At 41.1% G+C, this 19132-nt stretch overlaps 1 protein-coding gene across 2 annotated transcripts in view; it reads left to right on the top strand.

Annotated features, from left to right (window-relative positions):
- IDUA (iduronidase, alpha-L-) overlaps positions 1–19132 on the top strand; it is a 44244-nt gene that overhangs the window by 21723 nt on the left and 3389 nt on the right. Inside the window, exons 1-12 of one of the 2 annotated variants that reach the window (XM_027708201.1) lie at positions 6334–6524; positions 8160–8242; positions 8865–8972; positions 9678–9773; positions 10341–10543; positions 10968–11147; positions 12771–12987; positions 13580–13795; positions 14414–14535; positions 15791–15916; positions 16499–16575; positions 17342–17442. In XM_027708201.1, the coding sequence (XP_027564002.1) occupies positions 6505–6524; positions 8160–8242; positions 8865–8972; positions 9678–9773; positions 10341–10543; positions 10968–11147; positions 12771–12987; positions 13580–13795; positions 14414–14535; positions 15791–15916; positions 16499–16575; positions 17342–17442 (1549 nt within the window). In that variant the 5' untranslated portion in view covers positions 6334–6504. Of the gene's footprint in view, positions 1–6333; positions 6525–8159; positions 8243–8864; positions 8973–9677; positions 9774–10340; positions 10544–10967; positions 11148–12770; positions 12988–13579; positions 13796–14413; positions 14536–15790; positions 15917–16498; positions 16576–17341; positions 17443–19132 lie in introns of those variants that run through there. The other variant, XM_027708200.1, reaches the window with a different exon arrangement.

Genomic DNA, 19132 nt, shown 5'->3' with positions numbered 1-19132 from the left:
CGTAGTTCCACAACAGTTTTTCTATCAGCACTCAGTAGCACAGTACCTCAGGAGCACAGCTTTCTAGAAGAGTAGATTAGAGATTGTGTCATTATCCAGTTTGGGTCTTTCCAAGTCATTATCAGTCCAATGGTGTTTACAGTGAGATAACATAAATAAATAGTAGCACTGGAGAAATCTTTGTCCTGTAGTAGGTAATCACAGGTAAAAGATAAATTTTTAATCATTATACATTACAGGCACTACTGGTCTCTGACTTCTTATTCATCCCTACTATTTGGCTTTAATAAAACTGGTTGCACTATGTGGACCTCAAACAGAAGTGCAGTGCTGACTTAACAATTTCACAAGTTTTGAATACTTATTTCAGTTGGCTTAAAAATTACTCCAGTGTGTTAAATGAGATTAGGGCAGGTGGTGCGTGGAACTGTCCTTAGACTCAGTTGTCCATGATAGTGAATTAAGTCCTTTGAAAAAGGATTTTTATTAAAATAAATCATGGAGGGGGCTTAACTAATAAATCTTACATTTAGGAAGACTTTACATACCATCAACTGACATTGAGTGTAAAATGTCTGCCTTTTTCTGCCTCATAAACAAAACTGCCAATTGTTTCATCCCTAAACATCCAGAACTGTGGAACTGAAGCCTGCATAATGATGAGTATGAACATTGCTACTTGTATTTGTAAATCTTAGAGGCAAATTTAATGTAGCAAGGGTAGTCTCTCTTTACAGAAAATAAAGATGTGATCATGAAGGAGTGATAATAACAGAACTGTGAAATTAAAACAGTTAAGTCAAGTATGTACCCCGGAGGCTCATTACTGAAGGTACAGTAGGAGGCTGTGTGCTTGAATTAGAATGCTGCATGTGTACAGAGAACAGTTCTGCTGCTACTTGGAAAGAAAAGTCCACTGCCTGCTTTCCAAGGCAGTGCCAAAAGGAGTTATGTGCTTGAAGCAAGCTAGTTTTAATATTTGATCATAATTTCTCTTCCTTGTGCATCTGAAAAGTCACTCTTCAATCTTGATTATGGATTTAGTTACCCTATCCCTTCCTTTCAAAACTTTTGCATATAGATGACATTATTTGGAGTTCCATCACCAAGAACAACATGAAACCACAATGAATATTTTACTCGTAGCCAGTTTATGCTGAAGTAAATAATATTCATACATCAAATTTCATCAGAAAGGTGTCCTCTAGCAGCCCAGCTCATGTACCATGACAGAACCTTTCTTTCAGTCACTTGCAGAGCCTTTAAATTTGTAGTGAAGAAGCAGCCAAAAAGCATTTTCTGCTTCTGGATTCATCTTACCATTATTTATTAGTTCCCTTTACAAAAAAATGTGAACATCTCAACAAGGGATGACAGGGTCTCACAACACTCTGAATTGTCCATGCCTAGGTGATCTGATTGGCTATGCTCGCATGTCTAGAGAGGCCAGATATTAAAATAGCTTATACCTTTACCTAAATTGCTTCTATAGCCTGTTTCCTCTTTTACCTCTTGAATTTGTTTTAAAGGAGGAGGAGGGTGTAGGGGGGAGAAGAGATGCAACAGTCTAACCACATTTTCCGAGGCTAACTCACCTCAGCACAGGAAGCTGTTGGTGCTTTGTCTGCCTCTCTCTCTCTCTCTCTCTGTCTTCCCCCCACACACAGCACGCTCATTGCTGAAAGAAGGACTATGCTCACAAAAGCAGACTGGGTAAGAAATGGAAAATGATAGGCCGTGATTAGCATCGGCTTGAAAACATCCATTGTTTGCTCACACTGCTGTGCCTGTGAATTTTAGCCAGATCACAGCAAGGATTTTGTGAGTTGCTTTGCAAGGTGAAGCTCAAATAATGCTGATTTCAAAGAGGAAAGAAGCTTATTAAGATGCTGTATAAATCAAAGTCAATTCTATTTTTATCTTTTTAAAAAAATAAAAAGATTCAGCTGGATGCGCAGCCTCCTGGCTGGCCTGTAGAAGAGGCAGTGATTTCCAGTAAATAACAGACGATGATGCATTCTCCATTTTCGAAGCCAGTTCGTTCCTAAACCACAAAGATTCATACCCGTCCTTTTTGCGCATGTGCCGTGCTGACTGGTCGTGTGGATGGATTAACTGTGACAAGCTGTGACATCAGCAAGGGCTGGATGTTGCCTGGCTGTGTGGTTTTGTAATGCATCCTCCCATTGCTGCTGGGCTGACTCATTCACATTATAGGGTGAGTGAATTACGGGTAGTGTGAGCCAGCACAGACCGAAGTCTTCGGCGTTGCACTTCCGTGCAGGAGCTGTGCCCTAATTGTAAAGCAAGCAGATTTTCAGTCCCTGCTTACACAAATGTTATAGCTGAGGAGCAAATGCAGAAAAATATTAAAGCTAGTAAATGAACACAGAAGTGTTAAAATATGCCCATTCTTTAGTGTGATCATGGTATTTTGGGATATGGGGATTTCACGGGCAGGAGCAGATTTACTTTACGTGATCATAGGAAGCAAGAACGAGTGGAGCAAAAATATGGTAGAAGCAGCTCTAGTGTGAATGTGTACTATATTGTTAGTTTCCACTCAATTCAGAAGGGGGAAGTGTTTTTTTTTTTTAATAACCCAGGAGCTTACTGATTTCTTAGTTATTTATTAATGATCTTGTACTTAAACCTGAAATACCAGACAAGTAGGATTTTTGGTTGACATTGAGGAAACCTGTCGAGAACTGCCAAGAATTCAGCCTCTGGAAAGGTGAATACTGGTAAGGGCTATTCTGCCCTCCATATACTCCACATTTCCATAGTGCTCACAGTCCCTTAGGAATCTTCTTTTAAGGTCCAGAGGTTTTTAAAGTACTCAGCAGAACAAGAAGCTTATGTAGACAATTGGTGGGTTTGGAGCAAAAAAGGTCTTTTTAACAGCATGAACTTTAAACTGGCTTCATTTCATTACTCATAGCTGCAAAAAAACCCCAAGGAGGCAGGATCCTTTTGTGTTATAAGAGGTACTTGGAGGGCAACAAGTTACCGTCTTGGAAAAAGTAAACTTGCTGACATTTTCTGTCTAGAGGTTTTGACATTTTGTAGATGCTGATGTGCTTCCCTGTCCATTCAACAGCCTGTTCTCCTGGCTAAAAAATGAGATGGGTACTTCTGAAGACGGTTCCTTCTGGAGAACCTAGGAGCAGCAAGAATTTGTGCAAGAACAGCACTTGTGCCTGTTCTGGATTCTAGAAAGGTGGTAAGCAAATCCTTGGGACACTGTATCCAAGGATGCTGCTCATAGTAGTCACTTACTGCAAGAACTTCATTTAGTCTTGAGAGGGGGAATTAAATTATCATGCATATTTACATTCAACAGAACAACAGTGACTGTGTTACCATTGGTCCACATCCTGGACCTGGACACCATGGACAAGAGAGTGTATGTTTGCAGGAACCCCCTTACAGGGGCGGACAAAGGTGGTCTAAGCATCTCTGTTGAATGAATAGTGGTATGTAATATGATCACTATCTCAGACACCACAGCAGGGTAGTATCTTAGGCTGCACTTTCACTACACTAAGATTGTAACACAGAAAGCCTTCTGTGGAGCAGGGTCTTTTTTAAGCCACTTTTTTAAGTGGCTCCCTCATGGAGTCCACCTTCCAAGTCTGAGGTTTGGCCAATAGCCTGCTGAAAAATTTTACTTACTCTGCAGGTATCAGTTGCACCTCTCCCCTGCCAACACCTTGTGCCAGTTTTTCTGTCTCTATTTCTTGGCTACATTTGCAACTAGGCCATCAGTCTTTCCAAGCAGAAGCTCCCAAAAGAGGATGTAAGGAATCTCTGCTGCCATGGGAGTGGTGTTAGCCAGCCACTATGGCCTGTCTACCAGAAGAGAGACTGTTCTCAAACACTGTTGGAAGCAAGCTAGATTATGTTAGCTTTTGATGTGCGTGGTAACTGTGTTCACCAGAAGTACAAAAAGGAGACCACACCAGCTGAGTGAGATTGTCAGGATGAGAAAGGTACTGCTGCAGTATATAGGTCTTTCCTGATCATTTCAATCCTAGGCTGTCTTCAACAGAGCAGCTCTGTTGAGAGTAACCCTACATGTTACCTTTGAGTTCCTAAACAGGCTGGGATCTACTGACAGGGGTCAGCCACAGGCTTCAATCCCAGGAAATTTTGTTCAGTACTTTATAATAAAGGTATAATATAAAGTTAGCCTGACGTCAGAGATTCAGGACATGACTGAAGATCACCTGGCATGGAAACACACCCACCTGTGTTTTTCTCGTTCTCTTCTCTGTAGATAAGATATTTGGTTCAATGTCTTTGTGTGCAGTTGTTTTCCAGGGCATGCAACTCTACCCCTGGACAGGATGAACCCAGGGTAGAAGAGAAGCAGCGGATGCTGGGCACAGGGGGGGAGTTACAGCTGTAGGCTAAGGAGTAATATCCACAACTGTGCTAACTGGAGCAGATCTGACTGCCATGGAAGGTGTTGACAGCTAAAGATAGCTTACCCCTGCCCTCCCAAGAAATTCAGTTTGTGAATGGGAATAGGCTGAAAGTGGCATGCATAAGGAGCACAACATGATTGTCTTACAACAGTTTGGCATAGCAAACTATGCCCCTGAAAAGAAAATACTGGAAAAACCATACTGCAGTAATAGGAGGCAGTGAAAATCTGTTAACATGGGCCTGTAGCCTTTGATTCAGCAAGGATTGCCCACAAAGCAAGCCTTTCCAAGGAAGAGAGAACAAGATTTTGTGACAACCAGTGGACAGCCCTCCGTATTCATCACTGCTCTTCGTACTCACACCATCATTGTTGCTCCCAAGAGGCAGCACATAGAGATGGGTCTGGAACTGAGACCATGACAAGGACTGGAAAGACACCTCACCAGCAGGCAGAAGTATCTGGAGTTTAGCAGCCTCAGACCTGGTGCTTATGAGGGCATTGGTGCCAGGATGCCAGTAAATGTGCTTTAGTGTCGTTTGCAATGACTGATGATGACAAAGGTCCATCTGGCAAGTCTCACATGAGAATCCCAAATGAGGAACAGTTGAAAGCCAGGCACAGACAGGACAGTGTTTGCTGCTTCACATCCAAAAAACTCAACAGCAGACAATGAACGATCCCAATCTGACAAGCACTCAAATGAAATTACAAGTACATAGCCTTCTGCGTGTTTGTAAATGAAGACAGTGGTGTCTAGAAACCATGACATAAGGACAGAGAGGTTGGAAGAGGAGCAGGCAAAAAAAGGACTCTGAAAATCTGTGAGCTTGCAACCAAGGGCCCTTTGGTATGCGATGGTGCACCAGCAGGTTACAGAATCACAGAATATGCTGAGTCGGAAGGGACCCACAAGGATCATTGAGTCCAACCCTTAGCCCTGCACAGGACCATCCCTGACAGTCACATGACATGGCAATGTCAAGTGAATTTACCCTGGGTCAGGGATCTGCCTTGTCACATGCCTCTAACAGTTTTGATCTGGTCTTCAGTGTTCTAAAATTATGTTTAGATCGCTCCTGGTAACAGGCTGACAGTTGAGCCAAGCTGTGCCCCCAGTGCAACAGTCAGCGTGGCTTCCAGCCGCTGTGTGACAGGGAAATTCTAGCAATACTATATATGTTATAAAAAACCCACCCGTCTCACATCAGAAATGTAGTATGGGTAAGGATAAGATCAAAATTTGAGGAAGTGTCAATCCTGTCAGTCCAGTTTTATTAGTGGGAGCATACTGTCTTGTCCATTTGCTAGGCAAAAGAGATTCATACAAAATGACAGGTCAGCCAAAGGACATAAGGAGTCCTACACTTACACACATAAGATAAGATCTCATGTACCATCACTTCAGTCATGGTTGGCAGTGGCATTCTGTTTTAAGTGTTTTACTTAATTGATAGAGTAGGAAAAATGTAGATGTACTGGGGTCTTAATGTACGTATATCAGATAGAAAGTTTTATTTATCCATAGATTTTCACACAGTACTGTGTAGACCTTAGACTGCAGTCAGGAAGACCCTAGTTCCTTTGCTATTATCTAAATGGCATTATTAAGTTTTTACAAGACCGTGTAGTTAATCATTGTTATGCACACTGACTGTAAGTGTGCATGTAAGCAAATATTTCAATAGAACACAGGGTACAACTGGAAATAGTTAATGGATCTGAGGGAGCATAGCTAGCTTTTGCAAGAAAATATTTGTCTTTGAACTTTGGAATAGGACTGTCAAGACTTTTTTAAAAATATCTGTCTAAGCCAAAAAAAACTATTTTCAGGTGGTCATTCTGTAGTTCAACAGCGATTTCTAAAATACTTTTAAGCATACGAAAGCAGATATCTTTCTGCTATTTGCTTCTTTTACAGTTGCACCATTTGGGCAGGTAATGTAAGCCCATCAGTGGCTGCATACATAACAATTTCTGTCATGACCACTTCTGTTATACTTTGAAAGAGAAAAGCCTGCTTTAGGTCTTTGGTAAAAGAGCTGGGGCTAGGATTGTGTGCTTTGATATAGGATATGTGGAGCTGGTACAGTGGGTAGAAATTAACAGCTTATTTTGCCTGTCCTGTTTTCCTCTTCTAGATCATGGCCAGAGATATTTTCTCTTCAGATTGCACAGATACTTTATTTATTCTCTATGCAATTCTGTCAGCCCTTCTTAATTCTCTGGGCATTTGTGGTTGCCATTACAGTGTCTTTACTGAAACCTTTCCCTGGCAAGAAAGTGCAGAGGAAGAGCCTCAGTCAAAGAGCCTTAGAAACACGGGAAGGCACAGAAAGAAACAATTTATGAATCTCAGCACAGAGCCCAGCATTGATTTAAGAGCTCTGTTGATGGCCCTGTTCTCACATCTCATCCTGATCAGTTGCAAGAGCTGTAGGTGATTGTCTCTCCTCATTCCCTCATACCTAAAGCATTGTGTCTGCAGTTCACTTGTACAGCTTTCCACCCAAGCAGAGGCAAGGACCCAAACCTGGGAAAGAGCAGGCAAGACTGCAGGACAAATGGTCAGGCTGCACTGTACCAGAAAAATTAGGTGTAATGCTTTGGCATGGCTGGAGAAATCAGCTTAGAGAGGTGTTGCCAAGACCCTTCTCAGTGCTGCTGTGTGACCTTGACTGATGTCAAGGGTGCTTACAGAACCTTTTGCTCAGGGCATACTGAGCTCAGAATTTGGGCACCAGGCCAAGGCTGTGGCTTGGGCCAAATGGCAGTAAGTCACGCTAACAGAGTATTCTCAACAGAAGTTCACTGTTAATTCCTCTTTGGCACTTCATACTGGCAAAAATTCTCCGGCCCTTTCGGATTGTGGTTCAATTAGGGCACAAGTTCAGAACTTATGGGAAACGGACCCATGTAGTACCTTATTTGTTTTACTGGATACCAGGCAAGAAAAGCCTTTTGGAAATTTAAAGCAAATCTTCAAATGTATCACAGATAAATTGCAAATTCCGGTTTTCATCTCCTGGGTAAAAGAATTCCAGTGTCCAAATTTTACTACCAGTGCTCCTGCAAGATTCCCTGACACAAAGGGTTTCATCATGGGGCTGCTCCCAAGTCTTTGAATGCATTTATTCAAAACTGGATAAAAGGATTGCAGCCTGAGAATAACTAAGGAAATGCTTACAATGAAATACAAATTACAAACATTGTGTGCATAAATTCAGCATTCTTTGAAAGACACAAAGTTATTTTTCTGCTGGACCTAAACCCGTAAGAAGTGCCACTAAGAAAGCTATATTATATTTTGCAAATTAAGAGAACATTAAGAAAGACTGCATATGGGACAGAAGGTGATCAAGGCCTAGCAGTAGGTCATCTAATGGGAACTGAAAAAACAGCTTAGCAAAAAAAAAACCTAGGTAGATTTCATTTCAGCAAAGAGTTAGAAATCTTAATATTTTGTTAAAAAATCAAAATTCAGCAAGCAGGATCATTATATTGCTTCTGTTGCTGCTGCTGGAATAGGAAAAGAGCATGGATTGGTCAAGAAACATGACTTGCTTATGGTGAACACCCGTAACTTTAGAGGAAGGAAGTTTGTGTACAATTCCAAGAATCCTGGTTACATATCAGTTTTGAGAAGGAAACCATCTGACCCATTATCTGCTACCAGTTGCTACCTGTGCTGTAATTTACATTTGTAATTTTTATGACCTGTATTCTTCAGAGTGATGAATGGCAGACTTTACTACAATTTTACTGCCTTGGACAACCTTATGGATCTCCTGTGGGAAAACAAGCTAATTCCAGGTAAGGGCAGCTCCCTGCCTTCACAGCTTGGTATATCTATATATCTTTGCCCACATTGTACAATTATTAGAAAATTAATAGAGAGTTTTTCCAAAGCTAGTTTTGATAAATATTCATTATTTACCTGCTTTCCTTTACTTCTTGTCCGTGCAAATGGAAACAGGGTCAGCAAAACAATACTACAGCAATTAAAACAATACAAATGGTTTTACATTGCTTTCGAAGGGCAGTTTCAGATGTATGAATTTGGAAATGAGAGCTCTTGAAGAGGAGAAAACTTTGTACCTGTTGACGTAGGTACCTAAAAGGGCCAGAGAATCAGATACTCAAGGTATAACCTCCCATGGATTTCTGCAAGCATCCACTGTTTAAAGTTTTCTCTGAGCCCTGCATTTATGCTGGCAATTATTAGTATTGATTACTATAGTCGTTGACAAGTAACAAATGTGAACAACCTCAAATCTAAAATATTTCTGGTGGGAACATGGAAAAACAGGAAAGAAAGCCCATTTAATGATGCTTCATTAATAAGTTTGTTTCGGATAATGTGATAATCCCTTCATTGACCAAGATGAGATACCATTCACAGAAAAAGGAGACCAATTCCTTATGTCTTTTTTAGGATTTGAATTGATGGGGAATCCAACAAGACATTTTTTAGATTTTGAAGATAAAGAACAGGTAGTAAGATGGAGAAACTTAATTACAGTTCTGGCCAGGAGATACATAGGTAAGTTAAAAAAAAAAAAAGAAAGCTCTGCTATTTATACTGTTGTAATCCTTTGTAGCTACTTCAGAAAGTTCTTTGTGTGTTGTGTTCAATTTCAAGACCCTGGATTTCAGCACAGAACTGGAAAAAAAAGAAGCCAGATCAGACCATGTAGTAGTAGTCCCTTTTTTTGCTGATCCATTTAGTATGAAAGGTGTGCTCTGGATAGTATATTTGGCCTGCCTCTAAGGACTGACTTGTAACTTAGTTATGTTGCTGTGGTTGTAAACCACACAGCTTGCACTAGGACAGAATAACCTGAATGCTTCTTGCATGTCAACTTCAAATATTTCTAATGAGACAGAAGCCTCAACCTGAATTAAAGGTAGATGAGTAACCTAGCCACAAGGCTGGAATTCACCTCCCTCTCAGCTTTCATCTTTTTTGAATATTGCTGCATTTCATCAAAAATGAGAGATCATTTTGAAACTACCAAATTACATTTCCCTCATTATTTTCAGTATTTTAGATATTAAAATAATGTTTTTAATATTATTAAATAATATTAAATAATATTGTTATTTTTAATAATGAGAGAAATTATGTAGTTGTGGTTCTGGGTGCTGAACCTCACCTGCAGCCCTAATTGATAAGATTGTCTGGATCAATGTCTGGATCATGTTGTCTGAATATGCCATTCGCTGATACATGAGGCCTCTCCTACAGATAGGTATGGATTGGAGCATGTTGCTAAATGGAATTTTGAAACATGGAATGAACCAGACCACCATGACTTTGACAATGTGTCTATGACAGTGAAAGGTAAGCATGGTTTGGAGCACTTAGTAGTATGGTAAAGTTAGACAGGTATGTGGGGTGAGTGGAGGGCAAACAGTGAGATAGGAGATACATTGGCAAAGAAATAAGGTAGACAAGAGTGGTAAGGAATGTGACAGGTACCCCTACACACTTAATCTGCTAAGGTCATGTTACTGACGACACTTTATTCCCTGCCTGCACGTCAATATACGTACGGGGATAGTGGGACAGGGAAAATGAAACGAGTTACACTAAGAAGACACAGTTCATTGGTTGGATATAAGGTACTGTTATTGGGAATAAGGGTTGAAGGGTGGAGTGGAGGAAAACTCTCCATTGACAGCTGTGTGGTTTGGGACCCTGTCCATACAAGACCTTTGGAATAACCTTCTGAATGCAGCTGGGGTTTTGATATCTTCTCGTGTTGTGAGTGCATAGGAAAGGGTAGCCCCAGTTTTTGAGGTCTTGCCAGTAAATCAAATAATAGAGTTGTAACATCTCTTTGTAGTTTTAGATCCAGTTTCTGTTTTAAGTTGTCATCTTTGATATATGCTTCTGTTTGGACTTTAGGGTTTCTCAACTATTATGATGCTTGCTCAGAAGGATTAAGAGCAGCCAGTCCTCTTCTGAAATTTGGAGGGCCTGGGGATTCATTCCACCCCTTACCCAAGTCACCCATATGCTGGAGTCTTCTGTGTCATTGCTACAATGGGACCAACTTCTTCACAGGGGAGACTGGTGTAAGGCTGGACTACATCTCTCTCCATAAGAAGGTTAGTACAAGATTTTAGTTTAAAGCAAATTTTTCAATCAGTTAAATCAAAGTTACATTTTATTCTGATTTATGAAGTTGATGATGGTGAACGTGAGTGTCCAGCTTATAGCAGGAAGCATGGCTACCTGTTCTTACAAAATTTTCAGGATGTTCAGCTACAAGACTTCACTCAAAACAAATTTGCCTTTGCCTAATTCCCATGGGGAACTGACTCCTCTATTTCTTTTCCATTTTGTATTCTAGGAGGATCTCACACAAACAGCTCATGCTGTAGTGGATGAGATAAAAATACTCATATTGTCTGGTGCACAGCTCCTTTTGAACTGGGGAACGTGTTTTCAGAATATGTTTATGTCTGTAGGTTATGTCTGTTTACTACTCTTAGCTCTCTTTCACTGAGCAGATATGAAATATTGTTGCAGGGAGGTGGGAGTTCTCTCTACATCTTGCAACAAGAAGTAGAAGCAGTTCAACAAATTCAGAAGCTGTTTCCAAGTTTTTCTTCTGTTGCCATATACAATGATGAAGCAGATCCAATGGTTGGATGGTCCATTCCACAGCTCTGGCGAGCTGATGTGACTTATGCAGCTATGGTTGTAAAGGTAACAGTTCATTGGCAGTGTTGTCAAGTAATGACTCCTGATGTGTTAATGCCATTGCAAAAGAAGACTTACAGTTAGTTTTTAATCAGCTACTCAAACTATTAGATCCTAAAAAAGGAGACCTTCCTACTGATACACTTGGGGTTTCCCTGAATAGTCTGTTTTTAGTAGCTTGATTTAATTTGTGTTAGTTTTCTTCATCTTTCCTTAAAAATAAACAAAACCAACCCAAAACCAAACTGAGAAGCAGTGAGAGAAGTGCTAGAGACCTGAGCTGGAGAATGTGTGAGGTACTGTATACAGTCACCCAGTTAGATCCACCTGGTAAGACTAAACCCACACGTGCTGTCTCCATGTTGTAATACTGCTGCTCTGATCTCACTACTGCTAGCTGTCACCTCACATGTAAGACATTATTTCCCACCTCCTTTGTAAGTTTATCTCACCAAGAGACATGAGGTATAATTAAGAAGTCCCTTGAGCTCTCAGCATAAGCCCGTTCTTGGGTTTTGGATAATGTCTGTACACGTGGGTCTTATTAATTACTGACAGTAATTACTGATAATGCTCAGAAAAGCAGCAGAAGAAGAGAATTCTCAACATTCCTCCTTCTGCAGTAATTTTACATTGGCCCCAGAGCAAGCTCAGCTCTTCCCCTGTATAGCAATAGTTTCCACTGCAGGCCCGGTGCTTTGTGAGCCACGACCTTATACAGCATAAAGAGTCCAAGTGCTCCTGTGCAAAGCAGTAATTCCCAAACACAGGAACATGTATGTCACCCAGAAAAAAGAAACATCAGCAGCTCCTGTGGAGGCAAAGGCTCCCAGTTCCTTTAGACTGCATACACACTTAGCAATCTTCTGTAAGGCAACAAGTTATTGACTACATTGCAGAGAGTTTGCAAGAACGAAAGTGTTTATAATGACATGGTGATTTGAAGGAAGAAAAAAAGGCACATCCAGTGGAAAGTTAACACTTGGGTGTGTAGAAGCTGAAGCCCTGAAGTCCTTCAGGGACATGCAGTTGTGAGACTGTTCAGTTGTAAGCCTTCTGTAGTTCTGTTTGATTCTGATACTTGGGAACAGTCTGGTAAACAGAGAGCTTGGGAATTCTGACATTTTGCAGGAAAGCAGCACAGCAACCAGTGAAATACTGTAAGAACTAATTCCAAGTTAGCACCAAGTGGGAAGAATGACTCACTGAGAAGCAGAATCCAGAACCAGTACCCCAGCCACTGGTATAGTGGGTACAAAGTAATTCCAGATTTGGAGGACCATTTAGATTTAATCTAAAATCCAGATTCCTAATTAAGTATTTAAGACAGAGGAGCATCATTCGTACTGCAGTAGACAAGGAAATTTATTACTTATTTAGGCAGAGTACCAGTAATAATTATTTCAGAGACTTATTACAGGCAAAACTATGTAGACACTTCAGATTTTGTAGTGATTAATGTATCGCCTAAAGTACAGTTTCTCCAAGAGTTGTGATGTGCAGTTTTGTTCTTCAAACTTTTCTAAAAGGCAGTTCTTTTCAGTACACTGTAAAGGTTAAAAAAAAATACAGGTACTATGTGTTGGATTTTCTCTGGGGTGAGGGTCCATTTTCTCTCTGACTTCGCAGGTCATCATCCAGCACCAAAACCTGCTCATTTCTAAAGCCAACAACACCATCAACTACACGTTGCTGAGTAATGACAATGCCTTCTTGAGCTACTACCCCCATTACTTCACACAGCGGACTCTGACAGCGCGTTTTCAGATGAACAACACAAAGCCACCTCATGTCCAGATGGTGCGGAAACCGGTGCTGACTGTCATGGGCTTGCTGGCACTGCTAGGTATGGTAACCACTGATTAAAAAGCACATCCTACCTAGAAGCTTCCTGCCTAAGAGAGATTGTTCCAGCTATCTCACCATTCATAAAAGCAGGATTTCTCCCACCCTTTGTTTACCAGCTGCGTTAAGAAAATGAAACTCCTTTTCCTCAGAAAAATTAACAGCTCAGAAAATATTCCTGACAGCCCATTATCCATTTGATTTAGCTTACTGCTTTGTTTATACTCTCTGTGTGCCAGCCATTCCTTTTTTGTTGACTGGTACTTCCCTCTTGTAATGCAAGGGGTACTTCCCATCAGGCTGCAAATGACTTTAAGAAATACCCACAGCTGGAAGACTCATTCAGCATACTAAAGGAAGAATCTATTCCCTGTCACATCTTTGCATGTTTCTTGCTGAACTGCTAAGCATAGGAACTGCTGTAGTATGTGCATGCTCTGCTGCACATACAGCAAACCTGACTGAACCCTGTAACTGGTAAAATAAGGTAGAACTTAGCTCAACTTACAGATCTGTGTGCTTTGACCCTGTATCAGAATCTGATACAGGACTGACTAACAGTGGTGCTTACAGAGCTGTCACATCTTTTAAAGGAGAAAAGCAGATTTTTGCGGAAGTGAAGATCAATGGAGTTGAAAGCACTCAAAGCAGCACAATTGGTGTGCTGGTGTCTGTGCACACACCAAATGAGATGCATCCCTCAGACAGCTGGCAAGCTACCCTACTGATGTATTTAAGTGAGGATAACAAGACTTCAGCCAACATCAGCACGGTCACAGTGAATGCCACCCACTTCCCCAGACTTAGAGGTAAACAAATGTCGTGTAGGCAGCTCACATAATTGATCTTTAGGATATAATATCTGCTGAAACACTTCTGCTTAGTTGCCTTTTGTAGCAAGAGTGAGTTTCATTTGCTAACTTTCTCATCTTTTGGGCACTCCTAGATTTTCTGAGGTATCATGGTTTTCCTCTAGGAAAGGTTCTTTCCTAATGCTTTCCTAATGCCTACACTTTGACCCTGCCTTTAATGGCAGCTGCCAAATGCTACCTTTTTGGAAAGCTATTAATCTCAGTGTCCTTGTCTGGATAATGCCAGGCAACAGTTTCCTTAATGAGATGACTCCAAGACAGCCAGCATGACCACATGATTACACAGCTGATGAAGTTGCCCAACGAGTATGTGCCGCACCTGTGCCAAAATTTCAATTCAAATTATGGAAGGAATTGTTTGAAATGTAAACTTAGCAAATGTAAACCCTAGACCCTTATAAGGGTGCTAGCCATGGGACTTCCAGTGAAAGCCAGGCTCCAGTGTTCTGAAATCACTTTTGAAAAGGTAGACTTACACTTCTTCTGCTAAATTTATTCCTGTTAATCTTTAAATCCAAATAAAGACTTTACTTTCTTCCATTTGTGTTCCTAAAGAGCTGGTGTATATGACATATTACCTGGATAACAACCAAACCAATCCCTACCTGAAGTGGAAAAACCTGGGAAGCCCTGACTTTCCTTCTCCAGAACAGTTCCAGCAAATAAGGGATGCTGAGGTATGACTATATGTATTTGCTTGAAGTGTTGTACAGGTAAAGTGCTTGTGAAAAAGACAAGAAATCAGTCCAGGTTGTCAAAATTTCCTTAGGCCACAGTCATTTACTTCTCACATATGCACAAAGATGCACTTGTAGTCATGCAGAGAAATGTAGCTGATACACAACTGATACTGTTGTGTTTATGTTATACAAGAGATTAAATGTAGATGACCAACCTCTTTGCTACTGGCCTACCCATAAACTCAAGAGGCACAGTGGCTCGTGGGGAAGTTCCACTTTCTCTCTGCTTCAGTGAGCTTTGAGACCCTTTCTGTTCTGCCTCCCCACGTAAGTCACGTGGCCCTATGTATGTTACAGAAGGGCCAAACTGCTGCATTGGAGAGTTCAAATGAACCCCCTCAATAATAGAAAAGAAACAGCTCCCTGTGGAAACTACCCTGTGCAAGTTCAGAAGACTCCAGGGGCTCACAGGGAGGGCTGCAGTTTCCCCTAATCCTCGCTAGTGCTGAATGCACTGCAGAGGTAATTTAAGGAGTAAGTCCTCTCTTAGAACTCCTCTCCTCCCTGTGGATAAAAGTCATGTGGAAATTACTTACTGTGTGTGAGAATATGTCTCTTCAATCCCCTCTCTGATAGTTTCCCTATGCATTCAAACACACAGGTTAAAATAAGGAAGCCACCTTCATGCCCTTCAGGGCCCACAGAGAGTAGTTGCCTTCTTTCTTTGGTATACAGTACTATGTGTTCTCTTCCCAGTCACCATAAATGACTAGCACTAAGGCCTGCTGGATACTCTAGGAGCCATCAGCTCTTCCTTTAAAAGGGCAGCAGTGAGGTTTTAGATGCCCTTGTTCATCTGGTGAAGCCTCATCCTCAGAGACCAGCTATGTGACTGTTGTAGCTAGCAACAGCTTTCTCTGCACACTGTGAAGAGACAGGGGCATGGTTTGTAAAGACCTGTAGCCTAAAAGGCTACTAGAAGTGACAGAGTGTGACTAAAGGGCATTTTCCGATCAACCCAGATTGTGAGATGGACAAACCCTCGTGTTTCCTGAAGAGCTGGAAAAGAAGTGTGATAGAGAAGTCTCCCAGCTTGAAGAACTTTGATGGCTCTAAGGCACTTTGCAACACCAACTCTGTTGGAAATTTAGAATCCCAAAGTAAATACACAGGCACTTTACACTGATTTTACAGTTGGCCTTTGGGTGCTGTAATGAAAGATTGTTCATAACACCACTTTTTGGCTCCACAGGACCCAATGGCATCAGGCCCATTCCCACTTCCTGAAGGTGGTATCCTGACACTAAAGCAAGAATTTCCCATTCCCTCAGTCTTTCTTGTCCACATCTGTGCAAGACCCAGATCTGCTCCAGGTCAGGTATGTATTCTGCTGTCAGACTCACCAAAAGAGAAACTGCTTCCTGCTTTAAATCTTACTAAGGAGAGCCAGACTAACATTTGAATCAACTATTCATTAAAAGACAGTTCTTTCCTTTGATGAGAAGGTTCTCCAAGATATAATTCAAGATAAAGTGTTACACAGCACTTTATGGTAGGAGCCATCACTGAGATAAATGGAAGTTTATCCACTGTTGGAAAATAACAATGCAGTACTAGAAAGTGCAGTATCTTTTTAAAAATCTCATTATATGCCACCAGGCTTGACAACAGCTCTCCATTGATAGCTAAAGATAAAATGGAATTGTGGCTGTCATATATTAGACATCTGTATCTGCTCATTCAGTTCATAGTGGTGCCCAGAGCCTCTGAAGGTCCTCTGCAAGGCTGATGGGTGGGAGACATAGGCTACAAAACCACAGAGCCAGGAATTTTGTTTTTTCACCTGGTCTCAATGGAAAAAAGTCAAAGCAAATAGTTAGTAAGGAAGGATGAACACAGAAATCTGACGTGGCTGGTTGCTTTGTACAGTTTTCTTACATGAGCGTCTATGTTTTGACAGGTGACTGGTGTTCGTTTGATCCCTCTCACGAAGGGGCAGGTCACCGTGCTGTGGGATGATGATCATGTAAATTCAAAGTAAGTATCTTTTAAAATAAAATGGTTATAACTGAGTTACCAATGCATTACTACCTAATTTGTCACCAGTCTTACAGAGTGAAACAGGTTCAAAAATTAATGAGTAATTGTTCTTTGAGAGATGTTACAGTGCATTTGTCTGACAAAATGAACTGTAGGACCTGCATGCACTAACTGTGGAGAGCAACCCTGACTGTTTTGCTGCCTGACCAAAGGAATCTGCTTGTTTCTCACCAGCATTCAATGGCATTTCTGAGGGACTTGCCTTCAGCATAGCAGGCAGGAAGATCCATGGTGAAAGTTGTATTATCACCAAATGCCTAGGTGGGATCTTGCACATCTCTGTAAGGGATGTGAACAGGAAGACAAACCCTGCAGTTCCTTGCTTCAGCAGGCTGTACTGGACTGGAAACTCTCTGTAGGTGAACTGTCAGAGGTGATCCAGTGTACGACTACACCTCAGGAAGCACAGACTTAGCTCCTTTTCAAGCCAGTCTCCCATGACTCTTCAGCCTTGATAACCCGAGTTTGAGAGTAAAAGATGCTTAATATTTTGTGATGCTGCACATATGCAATGGCTGTTCTGTGGGCTGTTGGGACCTGGTTATTTGTAATACTGACAATGCATGCCATCCTACATTTGGTAGGATTGAGTCAACTGACTATTTCCTGGTTTTGGCCTTCTTGTTGAAATGGCCCCAAGACTAGTATTTGATTGCTCAACACATTATCAGTTATATTTGCTGAGCTGTCCTTCTTTTTTTAGGTGTATAAAGACGTTTGAAGTGGAATTCTCATCAGATGGAAAAGCATACCAGCGGATTAATGCCAAAGACACAATATTCACTCTCTGGGTCTACAGTCCAGGTATGGCAAGAATATGCATATTAGGTAAACTGTCATGTTGATATTGCCACTCATGTGTGAAACATTGTTTAGTAACTACTGAAGGCACATAACTTATTGGTAACATACACTCCCAACACAAATAAGAGCACATCCCTGCATTTAGGACCACATTCTCAGTGAGAGCCTTATTCTCAAGGGCAAACACTGATTGACAAATAGTCATGAGGACATTATCAGTAGTATTGCCCTGGATAAATTCCTTGTCACAGAAGCCAAAGACACCCAGCTGCAGGCCTGGGAAGGTCCCTGAGAAGCTAAGCAGCCCTTTTGTAGCTGGTGTAGAAACATGCAAAAATGACCAAAAAAAAAAAATGGCTCACATGACCAGAGCTTGATGTTGTGCTTTTGAGAGTAAGACTCACAGCAAGGCAAGTCTGAAGTTCAGTCCTACATGTACTGACCATGTCTTTACCAAAATTTGTACAGTGCTCTTGGAGTAGGGCAGTAAAGCAAACTGCCTTGATAACACTTGTTGTGTACTGCGGAGTCTGGAGGTGTTAAACTGCCTGAGGGTATAGCATCAGCACACAAATAAGTGAGAGGTCTTGCCCATCTTTCCGTGGAGGGGTTGGTTGTCTTTCATTTACCATGTTCTGACCCGCCCCAGGGGAAGGTCACGCATTCCTTTTATGGCTTGGCAATCTTAAGGTATTGAGATGCTCCACTGTAAGGACAGAAGAGGTCATCTCATAAGAAAGTTTGTCCTGGCTATCTGAACATCGAGACAAGGAGTGACACCTCTCTTCACTGTTTCCTAGGGCTTTCTTCTTAGCCCTGACTAGCTGCTTAAGTTGTAAATATTTCACTTTAGAGGGCAGTGAGTTTCATCTTTGTCAACAAGGCAAAGCTTCTCCCAGAACATGTGGTCATTTCTCTTCAAGTACAGCCAGCATGCAATAGAAGCCTATTCAGATGAAACACCCAAGTGAAAGAAGATAGTGTTGTTTTATTTGGGTGTTTTTTGGTTTTGGGGTTTTTTTTGTTTGTTTAACCAGATGTGATCTAGTCTGCAGCACGACTATCTAACAGGTATTGATAATAAACACTGATGAGAGCTCTGTGAAACACAAACAGACCTCGCCTCACAGTGATACTAATAAAGAGCAATTCAGAGATGGTTTTGGCAGAAACACTAGCTCATCTTAACCTGAGAAAATCTTAACATGAGCAGGGGGTGCATAATAGAGTTCATGGCTATTATTGCAATATAAAGGCTACATAGGTAAACAAAAACTAAATCAGGGCTAAGGCAGATCTCTGAAATCAGTATTCATTATTATATTATATTACAATATTATATACCAGTTTTATTTGTTTGTTTCAAAACCAACAAATACGAAAAAAAGACTACTCAAAAAAATCTCATGTCTCAGCAGCCTTTATTGCTAGGTACTTCCTCCTCGCCCATTATTTCTAGCATCCTTTTTCTTAAAGAAAAAAAATACTAAAGCGCATATAAAAATCAAGTAAATAGATAAAAAACCACCAAATTTATATTGCTTGTGGGATCAAAGAGTCTGCTACGGAAAGCTGTGTTCTTTGAACTGGATCAAGGATGAAAATCAGCAGAACCACAGAACATCAACTTACCTGCCTTTACAGTAAGTGGTGCTGCTTCCTGAGTTGAGCACGGGGTTTTCAGTCAGCC

The sequence above is a fragment of the Neopelma chrysocephalum genome, unplaced genomic scaffold (genome assembly GCF_003984885.1).
Source record: "Neopelma chrysocephalum unplaced genomic scaffold, ASM398488v2 Primary Assembly neopelma1_95715, whole genome shotgun sequence".
NCBI lineage: Eukaryota > Metazoa > Chordata > Aves > Passeriformes > Pipridae > Neopelma > Neopelma chrysocephalum.
The sequence above is the reverse complement of the archived record's forward strand: the minus strand, read 5'-3'. Positions and strand labels throughout refer to the sequence as shown.